This window comes from Muscardinus avellanarius (genome assembly GCF_963383645.1).
Source record: "Muscardinus avellanarius genome assembly, chromosome: 11".
Lineage (NCBI taxonomy): Eukaryota > Metazoa > Chordata > Mammalia > Rodentia > Gliridae > Muscardinus > Muscardinus avellanarius.
Window position 1 is genome coordinate 14743690 of NC_137797.1, and position 14457 is coordinate 14758146.

Here is a 14457-nt window from a genome sequence, read left to right on the forward strand (position 1 = left end):
TTCTATTTTATTTATTTATTTTTGAGGTACCAGGAATAGAACCCAGGGGCATTGTGCCTCCCAGCTATATCTCCATCCCTATTTTTTTTTCTTTATTTTGAAACAGGGTCTCACTAAGTAGCTGAGGCTGTCTTCGAACCAAGATCTTCCTGTCTCAACCTCCCAAATGCTAGTATTGCAAGTGTGTGTCACTACACCAGCCTTGAGATTTTAATACCAAACCATTGTAATGGCTATGATTGTGTGTGTGTGTGTGTGTGTGTGTGTGTGTGTGTGTGTGTGTCTTTACCCCCACATGAATTAGCTTTTGCCTCTGTTAAGAATGTATGCAGTAGCTAGGTGTGGTGGTGTACACCTGTAATCCCAGTTCTCTGGAAGCTGAGATGAGAGGATTGCAGGTTCAAGACCAGCCTCGGCAATGCAGTGAAGCCCTCAGTGACTTAGTGAGACCCTGATTGAAAAGTTTTAAAAAATAAAAAGGACTGGGGGTGTGGTTGGGAGGTTGAATGTCCCTGGGTTTAGTCCTAGTACATGAAGAAAAAACAAGGAGTACATACAGTAGAGTAACAGGAAAATAAAAGTCTTGTTTTGTTTTTCTTTGCACTTATTAGCAGAATGATGATCTCCATCCTTAACATTTTAAATAAAAGTTGAGTATATATATATATATATATATGTATATATATATATATATGCATACATACATGCATACACACAAACACATACACATGCCAGGCTTAGTCTCCTTGTCTTTAGTCCTAGTACTTGAGGTGATGAGACAGAAAAGCAAGTTTGAGGCTGGAGGATTAACTTAGCAAAACCCTGTTTCAAACAAAAACAAAAGTATTGGCTTAGTGGTAGAACATCCCTGGGTTCAAACTGTAGTAAAATTCAGGTGTGTGTACAGAAACACACACACACACACACACACACACACACACACACACACAGAAAGAGAGACAAGACTGGGTTAGTTGGTCTACTGTGATTTCTTTACACACAGACATGAACACTCATATGAAGACTGTAGATAGGTAGGTAATTGAATACACTCATAACACATTGTGCCCTCTAACTTAGAATAATATCACCAAAGCCACTTGAATATCATCACCATCCTATCTCCCAGTACCTATCAAGATAAACGTTGTCTTCAATATAGTGATAATGACTTAGGAAACTACATTTTCCTAAACTGTGTCATTGCTTTCTCAAAGAAATCAGAGACACTGAGTTTCAAACCTAAAAGTCACTCAAATATTTGTTGAAGGAACTAATGATGAATGGATAAGGTTGACCAGTATATAACATTTCAGAGGAAAAGTTCTCAATATGACCATTGTTGGCGTAGTCATATTGTTTTACTTTTTCGAGATTGTTTGTTGAGTACTTTGTATGTGTCTGACATTGTGCTAAGTACACAGACATAAATACATACTGTGCACCATAATAAGAAGAATCGCAGCTTCTAAAAATATTAAGTCCAGGCTACGCAGGAGCTAATGCAGTTTTCTCCTCAGTGCATTGAAAAATCTATTAGTTGAGAAGGCAGCTATATTTCAGGAAATTAAACCTCTGTAACAGTCCAGTTCACAAATCAGAACTCCCAGAGTATGGAAACGCTCCATTTCATAACACAAAGGACTGAGGGATGTTCAGGCAATCGGCAAATGCTCCAGTGACCAATCCCCTCAAGCTTCACAAAGCTAAATTAAGGGTGCTTCTTGCTGGGTGATGAGAGCAGAAGGGGTTTTGTGCCACCGATAGGAGGAGGGATTGTTTGTAGATCTAGGATGATGCTCCCTTTGGTGCACTCTGCCTTGGTTCTTCTAGATTCCTTGTGTCTGTCGAAGACGGCTTCTTAGCAAATTAGTGAATAATGGGCATTATGACTAGAAGCCAGCAAGTCTTAGGCTATTTATTTATTCTTCTGTTGAATACATAAATGTGTATTGATGCTTGGTGGAGGTTGCTGTCACCTGTAAAGATTATCTTTAAAGCTATTGGGAGAGTTTCTTCCAACTTCCTGATGGAGGAAGATGTGAACTATACAATTCAGCTCTCCTAGTGAAACTAACAAGGTTACTGTTAGGTGATCTAGAGCACTTTTATATTTTATTGAAATTTGTTTGTTTGTTTCTGGGTTTTTTTTTTTTGTGTGTGTGGGTCTGGGGATGGAACCCAGGGGCATTTGATCTCCAAGCTATACCCCCTGCCCTATTTTTTTTATTATTATTCTTTATTTTGAAACCGGGTCTCATTGAGTTGCAGAGGGCCTCACTAAGTAGCTGAGGCTGTCCGTGAACCACGATCCTCTGGTCTCAGTCTCCCGAATGTGGGGATTACAAACGTGTGCCACCATGCCCGGCTATACTTTTATGTTTTATTTCATTTATTTATTCATTTTGGCGGAACTAGGGATTGAACCTAGGGGCATTCTGTCTCTGAACTACACCCCTATCTTTTTGTATTCTTTATTTTGAAACAGGGTCTCACTAAGTTATGGAGGGCCTCTCACAAGTTGCTGAGGCGGCAGCGAAACTGTAAACCTTCTGTCTCAGCCTCCCAGGTACTAGGATTCCAGGCCTGCACCACCATGCCCAGCTTAGATCATCTTTTATTGAGACAGAATTTCTAAGTTTAAAAGGAGGTAGTGCAGGAAAGCTTTTTGGCTTTGCAGTCATAAATTTCCTAGAAGGTAAGAGATAGCTAATGATCTTTTGATCTTTTTTAATTGTTGAAGAAGGTCTTCTCTCCCTATGCAAACAACAAAGTGTCAGCTTCAGGTGGGACATATAGGAGTGGGACTATCTTATGATTTGTTTCTGAACAGTGAGCTGATTGCTAATCTAGTGTAAATGATTTGGCCAAGAAGACCTTGAGAAATACTGTTTTCTGTGTCTCCTCACTTAAGATTTTTTAGACTCTAATTTCAGGACTTTAGAATCACGTGAGGTGCTGGTTTAAAATACAGATGTCTGGGTCTACTCTAGACCTACTGAATTCCCACCTCTGGGTACCATCCCAGGGATCCACTTTTCAGTAGATTCCTTCCAAGTTGCTGATGCCTCTCAGTTGACATCTGCTAATCTCTCCTCCCAAGGTCACTGGAGTCTATTAGAAAATCAGGCTGAGGTCACATGTCTTTACTAATGAAAACCTTTTTTGTTTTTCTACTGTCTCTGGAATACTCTCCGGTACTCTTTAGATTGGCATGTGGTACTCTCCAAAACCCAGCTCCTGCCGGCCTGCTTGCTTCTCTGTATCCTTTGCCATCATTTCCAACTCCAAGCTGCACCATCAAGTGTATCAGAGTGTAGTTATTTTATGTGCACTTATGTTTATTTATATCTCTGTGCCTTCATTGGCACTGATACTTCAAATACTCTTTTCTCCTAATATTGGAAAAATTCAACTTTCAACTCATTTTTTAAGACAGAATTTAAGGCTTACTTCTTCCATACATCTCCAACCAATTTATTCACCCTTCTTTCTTACCACTCCCCTTTAAATATTCTAATGCTAGACTGCTGCTATACATATACTTGGATATATCATAGTCTAGTTCATACTATTCTGTATTACAGATGGGGTAGCTAATGCCCACCATGGCCCCAGTAATCCCCATCTCCCAGTATTTATGCCCTTGTCAAATTCTTCTCTATACTGCTTGGGCTGACCTGCACAGACAGGAAGACACTGAAGAAATGATACCACATAGCCATTGAGGCCAGACATGCTGGCTTCTACCTTGGTCTTTTCTGGGCCACTCACTCTGGAGAAATCAACTATCCTTTATAGATGGTCCATTGTTGAGGCTCAAAGGTCAACATCAACTGCCAGATCCTCCAGTCCAAAGAAAGAACTCAGTTGCCTTCAACATCCTTTAATACACTGACTGCAGCCTCATAAGAAATCCATCCAGGTGATATGCTCCCAGTCCACCCGGCTGATGTATTCCTCAGCATCTCATCACTGTGACCAGAAAATCTAACAAAGATTATTTGGCTCATAGTTTGAGAGCATTAATCCATGCTCCTATGCAAAAGCATCATAGGAGAAGACCTACTGGGGTAAATCTGCTTGGCTCATGGCAGCTGTGTAACAGACAGAAAAAAGAACTGGGACAGATATGGCTCTCAGGGCCATGTCCCCAGTAACCTACATCCTCCAGCCATGCCCATGTCTACTGTTAATACTTAAGTCCTATATCTATCAATGAATTAATTCAGTGATGAGGTTAAAGTCCTCATGATTCTGTCATTTCACCTCTGAACACTGCTGCATCGCTAACATATAGGCTTTGGGGAGGGATATTCAATATGCAAAAATAGCAGCCCCCAAATCCACCCAGCTGATTCACCCCCAGATTCCTGACATGCAGAAACCATGTAAGATAGTCATGCTGAGGTTGGAGACAGCTACATCTTGAGGAAACTTACTCTGTGATGATGGGATGTAAATATCCACTAGGCCAAAGGCCCTTCAAGAGCCTTAGCCAAGTTTTACTCCTGAGGTACCCTGGCCCTCTCTCTCCAGGATGGGCTTCACATCAGATGTCTCATTAATGCTTATATAAATGCTTTCAGTTGAACTAAACCAGAATTTCATTTTGCTGGTTATAAACTCAAATATCTTTATCTAGTAGACCTCAATCTTGTCTTTTCTGTTGCTCCAAATATCATGAGTTAACAATCTCAATAGTTAACAATTGTCCACGCTGACGTATAACGTCAGCATGCACCAGCCCTGCAACGTATGTCCTGCATCTTCATTTTGCAGATGAAAGGACTGGGGTACATAGAGATTTGTAACCAAAGTGACCAGCTAGTGAATGACAGAGCCAGGATGGAAGCCCCAGCAGAGTCCAGAGCGCGTGCTGTTAACCATTCCAGGAGCTAATGCTGAGCCTTTACCATGTGAAAAACACTCCAGCCAGGGCCTCGGTCCTCCAGCATCATCACATGCTTTTATGAACCTCCTGTACTATGTATTAGTTTGTTTTTCCTATTTTATGAGTGTTGAGACGAGCTGAGAGGGGTGAATGAGACAGTCTAGCAAGGCTAGGGGCAGGATTTGAAATCCAGCCAGCTGGACCCCAAAGATGGTACTCATATCATGATTCTCCCAGGCATCTCCTGGAGGGCCCCACCTCCCCTGGGCCTCCCCACCTGCTCCTGCCCTTCAGGCCTCCTTGCTGTCATTCTGAGCATGCAGGCTGGTTGCCAAGACAACCACCCACAACATGAAAGTCAAATGACTTTTCAAACATTTTGCAGCTGCGATGATTTCTTGTTTAAATTTTTAAAAATGTGTCAAGGTGAGTTGTAATTCACAGGGAAAAAAAATGTTGATGTGGGTAAGGAGTCTATTTTGAGCCATAAATCTTTCTAGTAAGTTGGGAGAGAGCGTCAAGACTGCAAATACAGCAGCTCCCTAGGAAGAAGAGGACATGCTACTCTTGTCCCTATTTTAGAGATGAGAAAAGTCGAGTCCCATAGAGAATTAGAAGCCAGGAATGCCCAGCTCTAAAGCCATTGAACCTAACTGCCCTGAGAAACGACTTCTTGCTGAATGCAGATTTGTCTGGCTGGAGGATGCAAGGCTCAGATCTGACTTTACAGGAATACAGGGAGTGTAAAGCCAACCTGTAAGGCTGGGGCACCTGAAAGAAAAATCATTCTTTCAAAGCAGACTCCGGGGCTGGGAAGCTGACATTTGAGTAAGTCGAGGGACTCCTCTCTCAGCCCCCAGACTTTGGGCACAGAGATAATAATGGAGCTCAGGGGCTTGTTAAAAGGGGGTTAAACAATATAGCAATAGAAAACTCTTACCACATTGCTTGACACACAATAAATAAATGCTGCTGTCTTTTTTCCTACTGTCAACATTATTGGGGCACCCCAGAACCTTCTATAAACCAACATCTTTATGGAGAAATGGGCATCATTTCCTGACCAAACCAACCCCTTTTTCTGTCTTTTCCTCATGTATCCAATGTTAAAAACTTGTCTTCACGACATCAGGGACATCGCCGTTCTTTGTCCTCTGTGTATGTTTTTTTTTTTTTTTTTTTTTTTTCCGGTACTGGGGATGGAACCCAGGGGCATTCAACCTCCAAGATACACCCTCAACCCTTATTTTATTCTTTATTTTGAAACAGGATCTCACTGAGTTGCAAAGGGCCTCACTAAGTAACTGAGGCTGTCCTCGAAGCCGAGGCTGTCCTAGAACTTTGATCCTCCTGTCTCAGCCTTCCAAATGCTGGGATTATAAGCATGTGCCACAACCCCCTGCATGTCCTCTCGGTATTATGGAATAACCTTTGGAGGCCTGTTCACTGTCAACCCTCTGCCCCTATGTTCAGGCAAGTCCTTGGTCATGTTTTCTAAGTAACTTTGCTGGGGACCACCCAGCATCAGTTCTACCCTGGATGCACTTTGTAGCAATGAGAACCCATCAAGAAACTGTTAGCTTCAGGGGGATTCATCTCCAGCTGAGAACATCCTCTACTCCCTTCCTTCTAGGAACCCCTTAAAACCTGGCTTCCTTCTGCCCCTTTATGCAAGTGCAGTAGGTGGTAATCTTGGGCACAATTGCATTTTTGCTAATTAAAGCTACAACCATGCTGCTTAGAATTATTAACAGCCATTGCAAGGATAATAGTCTGCCCATTAAATTGAAGCCAACTTTCATTTTTATTATCTTTTTAATTATATGAGCCCTTTGGCATATTTATAATGATGAAGAGCGTGGTAGGTTATTGCTCCTGCAGGTGTAGCCATCTCGACAGGATGCTCTTCTTAGACCTGCAGGGGCCCACCAGAGTTCTTCATCTTCCTCTTTACACCATATTCTTATGTATTTTGGGCCCATTTGCCCTGTTCATATCCTGGTTGGACTGGGGCCTCTTGCAGGGTGAGAAGGAGATCATTATCAGTGCAGTGGCACCACGAGACATCCCAGAAAGGTCACATGGGCCACATATTTCTCCTAAAGCCTAGAAAACACTATGGGATTTGAAGGTCCCCCTGAGCAGGTTTGTACTTTCCAACAGATTTTAATATGTGATTTTGTTAACGTTGTATATAGAAACATAGGAAAAGGTGGTGCGCAACTCAACTCCATGACGGAATCCCCGTCTCCTTTCTCTGCTTCCCCTTCTCTGTCTTACATATGTAAGTGCTTGTTTTTTGTGTGTATGTGTATGTGCATGCATGTGTGTGTGTGTGTGTGTGTGTGTGTGTGTGTGTGTGTTTTGCAGTAATGGAGATGGAATCCAAAGACATTCTACCTTCAAGTGATACCCACAGCCCTATTTTTTCTTTTATTCTTTTGAAACAGAGTTTCACTGAGTTGCAAAGGGCCTCACTGAAAGCAGCTGAGGCTGTCCATGAACTGCGATCCTCCTGTCTCAGCCTCCCAAATGCTGGGATTACAAGCTCACCTAGGTGCTTGTTTTTATCAAGCTCAAACCCCACAGTCACTTGGGCTCAGATAGTGCTGTCAGCTGCACAATGTGGGGGGGGGGGTGAAGTGCACAAAGTGCAGGCCCCATGCCCGGCACCTGGCTGGGTGCTTCACAGACCTCCCAGCAGTGTTGTAAAGCCAGTATTTAAAGCCCCCTTTCAAAGGAAAGAAAATGTAAGGCTCACAGAGGCTAAGGAATGTTGCTGAAGTTGCACAGCTTTTTCAAAGTGGAACAGGTTTTACATTTATTTATTTATTTATTTATTTATTTATTTATTTATTTATTGGTGGTACTGGGGTTCCTGGAAGCCCTTCTACCTCCGGGCTATACTCCCAGACCTATTACATATATATATTTGGAAACAGGGTCTCTTAAGTCAGCAAGGCTGGCTTCAACCAGTGCGATCCTCCTGTCTCTGCCTCCCAAGCATGGGGATTACAAGAGTGTGCCACCACGCCCAGCTGGAACAGGTTTTAAAGCCCAGGCTTTGGGGCTCAAGCAGCCAGGCCTCTTCCAGTGCATGTCCTGACCCTGGGCTTCCTCAGTTATGGGCATGTCTGCCTGCACTTAGTTGAAAACAGTGTTAAAATTAGGATTTGAACCCAGTCCTGAGGCTTCATAGTCAGGCACATTTATCAAACTTCCCTCCCTTTTTCCCTCCTTTTTTTTCCTTCCTCACTTCTTTTCTTCCTTCCATCCATCTATTCATCCTTCCTTCCTTTCATTTCTTCCTTTCTGTTTCTCTTTCTCTCTCTCTTTTTCTTTCTTTTTTTATTTGTGGTACTGGGATTCCTGGAAGTCCTTCTACCTCTGGGCTACACTCCCAGACCTATTTTTACATTTTTATTTGGAAACAGGGTCTCCTAAGCCAGCGCAGGCGGCTGGCTTTGAACCTGTGCGATCCTCCTGTCTCTGCCTCCCAAGTGCGGGGATTACAAGCGTGCGCCACCACTCCCGGCTCTCTTTTTCTTTTTTAACATTAGATCCTATGTCTTCTATTTAAGCAATGGAGGGGATTTGGGGACGGGAAGGGGGAAAGGAGACTTGATGAAGGCAATGGTTTAAATAATGCTGTGTATACATACAAAATTATCAATACTAGTCTCCTACCAAGTACGTGAAAAGAGAGCAAGCAGGATGGGATCCAGAGGGAAGCATGCCAATTGCTGTGCATGTTTATCGCTATTACTCTGAAGCTCCTCATGATGCATAATTAAAAGGCACCCAAAAGTCTACTTAAAAAGATAGTTGGGCCGGGCGTGGTGGCACAGGCTTGTAATCCCAGCATGCGGGAGGCTGAGATAGGAGGATCGCGGTTCGCAGACAGCCTCAGCTACTTAGTGAGGCCCTCTGCAACTCAGTGAGACCTGGTTTCAAAATAAGGAATAAAAAATAGGTCAGGGGGTGTAGCTCGGAGGTCGAATGCCCCTGGATTCCATTCCCAGACCCGCAAAAATAAATAAATAAATAAATAAATAAATAAATAAATAAAATAGTTGGGTGTGGTGGTCCAAGTTTTCCCAGTATTTGGGAGGCTGAGACAGGACAATCACAGGTTCAAGGGCTGTCTGAACAATATAGTGAGACTCTGCAACCTGGCAAGACCGAGTTTCCAAACAACAACAACAAAAGGGCTCGCAGTATAGTATAGCTTGGAGGTAAGGTGACCCTGTGTTTGATCCCCAAATACCATACAAATAAATAAACTATCTTAAGTAAATGTTGTCAAATGTCATCAAACTATTCTTAAGTAAATGTTGAGCATTTTCCATAGTTAAAAAAAAAAAAGAAAAAATAACAACAAAAGAGAGGAGCTGGTTTTTAAAATAACAACCTAGAGGAACTCTGGTGAAATGCAAGAAAGTGCTATGTGACATGAAACACAGTGTGCTAACTTCCGAGCCAAGGTGGGAGACACCTCACTTCTGGGGCTTCGGGGCAGCTGAGACTGTGGGGAGCTGGTGACTGGAAGACCAGCTTGACACTGAGGCTTGGAGGCGGAGCAGAACACAGGGATGGAGGTAGGCCAGGGAGAGGCATGGTAGAAGCCATGCTCCTTCTAAGAGGACGAGCCATTTATAATTAATGCATCTACTTCTCACCACCAGTTCTTTCTCCTCAAGGATTTCTTCGTTTTCTAGCCTTTCCTGGGACTTCCTTTCTGAATACAAACTCATTCAAATGCTTCCTTTACCTCTAATTGAACGCTCGGACTTAATTGATTATGTATTAAGTTGGGGACTTGGGGCAACATTCAGGCCCGAGCTCATGTTGAGATTAATTTATTCCTGTAGTCTAACTGTTTGGCGATGCATATGCGTGTCTGGCATGTGTGTTAAAAATAAAGCTAAGAGTCAGGGCAATCTAATTAGATGGCTTAACCCGGCACTGTGGTGTTCCATCTTCACCAAGCACTCCTGCTTTGATGATAACCAAAATAAATGAATAAGTTAATCAAAGGTCTGATTAAATGGTGCGGCATGGCAGCCTGGACCTCGGATTGCCAGATTTCAGTTCAGGGACATGTCCGGGGAGGAAGGAACAGAGTTTGCACCAAAGGCCAGGGCTTTCAGCAGGAAGAGTTTTCTAATGCGGACTGGAAGGAATCACTCACTTAAGTCCGCTGGGAAGCCAAATCCTGAAGAAGCATAACACAGCGCTGGGAGGGACCAAGAACCCTCCTCCAGCAGATTCTAACTATGGTGTCCATCTTGCTTGCTGCGGGAGTGTAGACCATCACTCACCCCTGTACCTTTCGTTGCAGATGTGGATTTTACATCTCTTCCCTGGAAGGCCTGTGCTTTGCTCTTGCTGGGGCATGTTTAATCCCTGTGCCTGCGTGAGCATCCTACCTGTGCCAGTTATGTCTAGCCATGCCCCTCCGACCCCTCTCTCGCCCTCTCCCCCATGAGTGATGCATGAAGGCTGTGTCACTTTCCCTGGTGCTCCCATCTGGATTGGTGAGAGGGCTGCCAACCAGGAGATGGGGAACAGGAAGAGAGGGAGAGTGTGATGGGTTCTCTGTTCCCATCCTGTAGACTGTCACAGATAGCCTGTATCCCTCTGCTGAAGGCCGCTCCTCCTGCCTGGTGGCCTTCCTCATGTGGCTACCCTCTCTGCATTCCGGTGGGGTATGGATTGTTCCATCTTGTCATATAAAGATTACAATCTCAGCAGTCCCTGGGTTGTTCATTTCCGCCCTTCCCTGTGTGTGTCCTTTATTGCTTTCAGGTGAAGAGTGTTGCATTGATAAAGACCAGGCTCCACCTTGTGCATTTCTCTGAGAACAAAGAGGAGGCCCCAGTAGTCACCTATTCAATTATAGCCTTAAAAATATAGCTAAGCATAAGCTTTTAAAATGACATTAAGTGGTTATTTCTAATGTCACAGAAGCGATTCAAAGAAATACACCAACCTAAGAAAATTAGGTACTATGCAAAAAGTATAGGTAGTACCGTTCAATTTTTGAACATTTGTGTTTTCTTTTCGCAGACCCTCATTTTCTCCAATGGGGGGAGAAATAACAAAAATTATGTTTTTAAAAAATCCTCCCCATAGGGTGTGCATGTGATAATTATTTCATAGCTGGTGCTTTTCTTCTCCCTTGGTTCAGATACCTTTTCTTCAAAGAAAAAAAAAAACTTGTGTCAAAATGTAAATTATATAAATAGATCTTTAAGAAAATATTCATTTGTTCAATAAAGTTTCATTGAATACTTTTTATGTCACAGGCAATGTTTAAGCAAAGAATTAACATAGCGGTTTCCTCCCTCCCCCTTTTCCAACTCCCTCTCTTGCTGTGTCCTGTCTAGTCTGAAGTTTCCTGGATCCCAAACAAACATTACTCTGGGATTTACGGCCTGATGAAGCTTGTCCTGACCAAAACTCTTCCTGCCAATCTGGAGAGAGTAATCGTCCTCGACACAGATATCACCTTTGCGACCGACATTGCAGAGCTGTGGGCTGTGTTCCACAAGTTCAAAGGTAACTGCAGCTCATCTCCTTCGGGTATCTTTGTATGTGTCAGTACACCAGCCATGGAGATCGTATTCATTTAAGTGAGTTCAAATCAATAAGGTCATGCTAATGAAGTCAATAAGGAATTACAAGTATAGTTAAGTATCAACTCTTTCTTCCACGTGTAACATGTTAAGAATAAAATGAGAATTTGCATTTCTTTAGTAAATGAAGAGGTAAGATCTATGTTCATGGGAGGAACCCAATTTAGGATACTTTGTAGCCAATAAACACCTAATGAGTATATTTGGTATGCAGATCATTTGAGTGCTGATATGCTGCGTAAAGACTCTATTCATTTATTGGTTTTCTCTCTTTATCAAATAATTTTTGATTGCCAAGAAAGCCTGTGAGATAGTAGCAATGGGTATTCATGATTTTACAGTGTTTGGAATGTTTTTATGGCTTTTGCTTTCATTAGTGCCATAGTTTATTATTTTAAGGAGCTATATATGTTTGGATTTTAAAAAAAAAAAAAACTTCTACTCTGGCTGGTTTCTTCTATATTTCTGCTCTTGTCATGGCTTCGAGATATATGAGACTGTTTGATGGGTAATTATGAGCCCAGTAGTTATATTTAAGTCTAGTGTGGATACATGAGAGGGGGGACAGGTTAGCACAAATTTATGGCTATTTTAATATCCCTCTCCCAAATGTCTTCTTAAAAATTGCATTATTTTTGAAATTCCTCTTTATATTGGACAAATGCAATACGAGAGAAATTTGTGAGATTATTATCTTTTTCTTATTTTTTCTTTTTCTTTGTCATATTGTGCTCTGATCATGTTTAAAATCTCTGCTTACTCCCTTAGCCTCTTATCCTACGAGAGTGAACTATTGCTTACTGATTTATTTATTTATTTTGGAGTACTGGGGATGGAACCCAGGGACATTCTTCCTCCAAGCTACAGCCCCAGCCCTATTTTTTATTCTTTATTTCTGAAACAAGGTCTCACTAATTTGCAGAAGGCCGCACTAAGTAGCTGAGATTGGCTGAGAACCCACGATCATCCTGTCTCAGCCTCCCCAGTACTGGGATTACAAGTGAATACCACCACACCCGGCTTACTGATTTGAAATCAGAGGTTTTTCATAAATCATAGGACTTTCCTGTTGATTTGTGTTTCTTTTCATGATCAGAGAGCAATGATTTCCTTATCTACTGTGGTCACTGTCTGCTTCCTTCTGAGAGATTCTTAGCTCAGGGTTAATTGAAGAAAGTGCTCAGCAAATCATGGGGGTGACACTGTGACCCCCCGGGATACTTTACTTCATCAAGATCAAAATTAACTTTCCTTTCCCAGATCAATAGGGACACTACAGAAGATGTCATTTAACAAAACTGAAACTGAGTAAGTCCCAGCCCTCTCATCTGTTCTTCACAGACTACTACGGCTGCCCCTTTAATTCCTTAGCAATGAAACTGAAGCTTGGAAGGATGTAGCATTTTTCCCCCGAATGGACATCACAAGGCACGGGCCTGGCTTCTGCTCTTTATCAGTTCTCCTGCTGTTTCTGCTGTTTCTCTGTCGCTCTGATCACACCGAACTCATTGGGTCCACTTCTTTTTACCTCATGTTTCACTTAGGTCTTAATGCTGATGTCCAGTGATGTGCTTATTTTGTTGAATCTGCACTGGGTGAAGGGCCATGCTCCTCGTTTAGAAAGCAAGGACTCGAGTAAGCAAGGATCCATGCGCCTGTCCTGGGTCAAGGCAGAGGAGCCAGCTGGGAGGCTGCACAGGGGTGGGTCTTGCTGGGTAAGAGCAGTGGCTGTTAGGCCAGGCATGATGGCGCACACTTGTAATGCCCACGCTTGGGAGGCTGAGACAGGAGGATCGCACAGGTTCGAAGCCAGCCTCAGCTTCTTAGTGAGGCTCTCAGCAACTTAGTGAGACCCTGTTTCCAAATAAAATTTAAAATAGGTCTGAGAGTATAGCCCGGAGGTAGAAAGCCCCTGGATTCTACCCCCAGTACCACCAAAAAAAAAAAAAAAAAAAAAAAAGTGGTGACTGTGTGTACCCTTTGAGAAGAAAGGACTTATTACTCCAGCAGCTGGAGCTCTGGATACAGAGGAAGGCTCCAAGCATCAGCCCTCTTTGGAGATAACCTAAGTAGGAGAGAGTCACTTTGCCCAAGACCATGCTCCCTTCCCAGGCTGACCTGTGTTATGGGTTGATTGAGAAGGCGCAGGATCCTGCCTGGCAGCTGCTGCCCCAGACTCTGCCTCAGCCTTAAGTCCCCTCTGCCCAGCCCTGCTTCCTGCCTTTCTCATTCCCAGGAGCTCTCCCTACTAAGCCTTCTGTATACCACCTCTATCTCAGTCAGCTTCTGGAAGAACTCGGCCTGGAGCCTACATCAGCAGCCCTGATTCTTCCTTGGATAAGTGTTAACTCAACAAAATCACCAGGCTGGTGAGAAATTGTTGAGTGGTAGTTGGAAAGTCACATTTATTCTGTTGCAGTCAGGACTGGCCATAGTGCCAGTAGGGTTCGGTGGACAATAACACCCCTACTCATCATGGATTTAAGCACCCCAACATTACCCATGGAAGGGAGGGAAGGCATTGTGATGCTTGGGTTTAAAGGACCCTGAGGTTCAAGGCAGTTCTTAGTGCTGAGCAAAGTACATGAGCCCAGGTCAGGACAAGGACAGGGAATCTTGTGTTGCAAGGAACTGAGTTAATAGGCTGTGTTCTATCTGTTCAATCTCTTATTAGTTTATTTCTAGCATCTATTATGGTCCCACCCTGCAGAGAAATGTATTAGATACCATTATTAGATAAAACTGTATACTCATGGCCCCTGCCTTCAGGAAGCACCCAGATAAGTCAGAATATTTTATATCTTTCTCTACCAACAATGGAATAGAACACATCTGAGGTTTACCCATGCCCTCCCAAAGTTTCATGCTGCCAGAGCCAGCCGGCAAGAGTACAGGTTCTGAAGAGAGGCGTGAGGATGAAGAATT

At 43.0% G+C, this 14457-nt stretch overlaps 1 protein-coding gene across 3 annotated transcripts in view; it reads left to right on the forward strand.

Annotated features, from left to right (window-relative positions):
• Window positions 1–14457, forward strand: part of LARGE1 (LARGE xylosyl- and glucuronyltransferase 1) — a gene marked incomplete at both ends in the record, with an annotated part of 407629 nt that overhangs the window by 166641 nt on the left and 226531 nt on the right. For all 3 annotated transcript variants that reach the window (XM_080706528.1, XM_080706526.1, XM_080706527.1), the window contains one exon: window positions 11284–11455. In XM_080706528.1, coding sequence (XP_080562654.1) covers window positions 11284–11455 — 172 coding nt within the window. The remainder of the gene's footprint in view (window positions 1–11283; window positions 11456–14457) is intronic.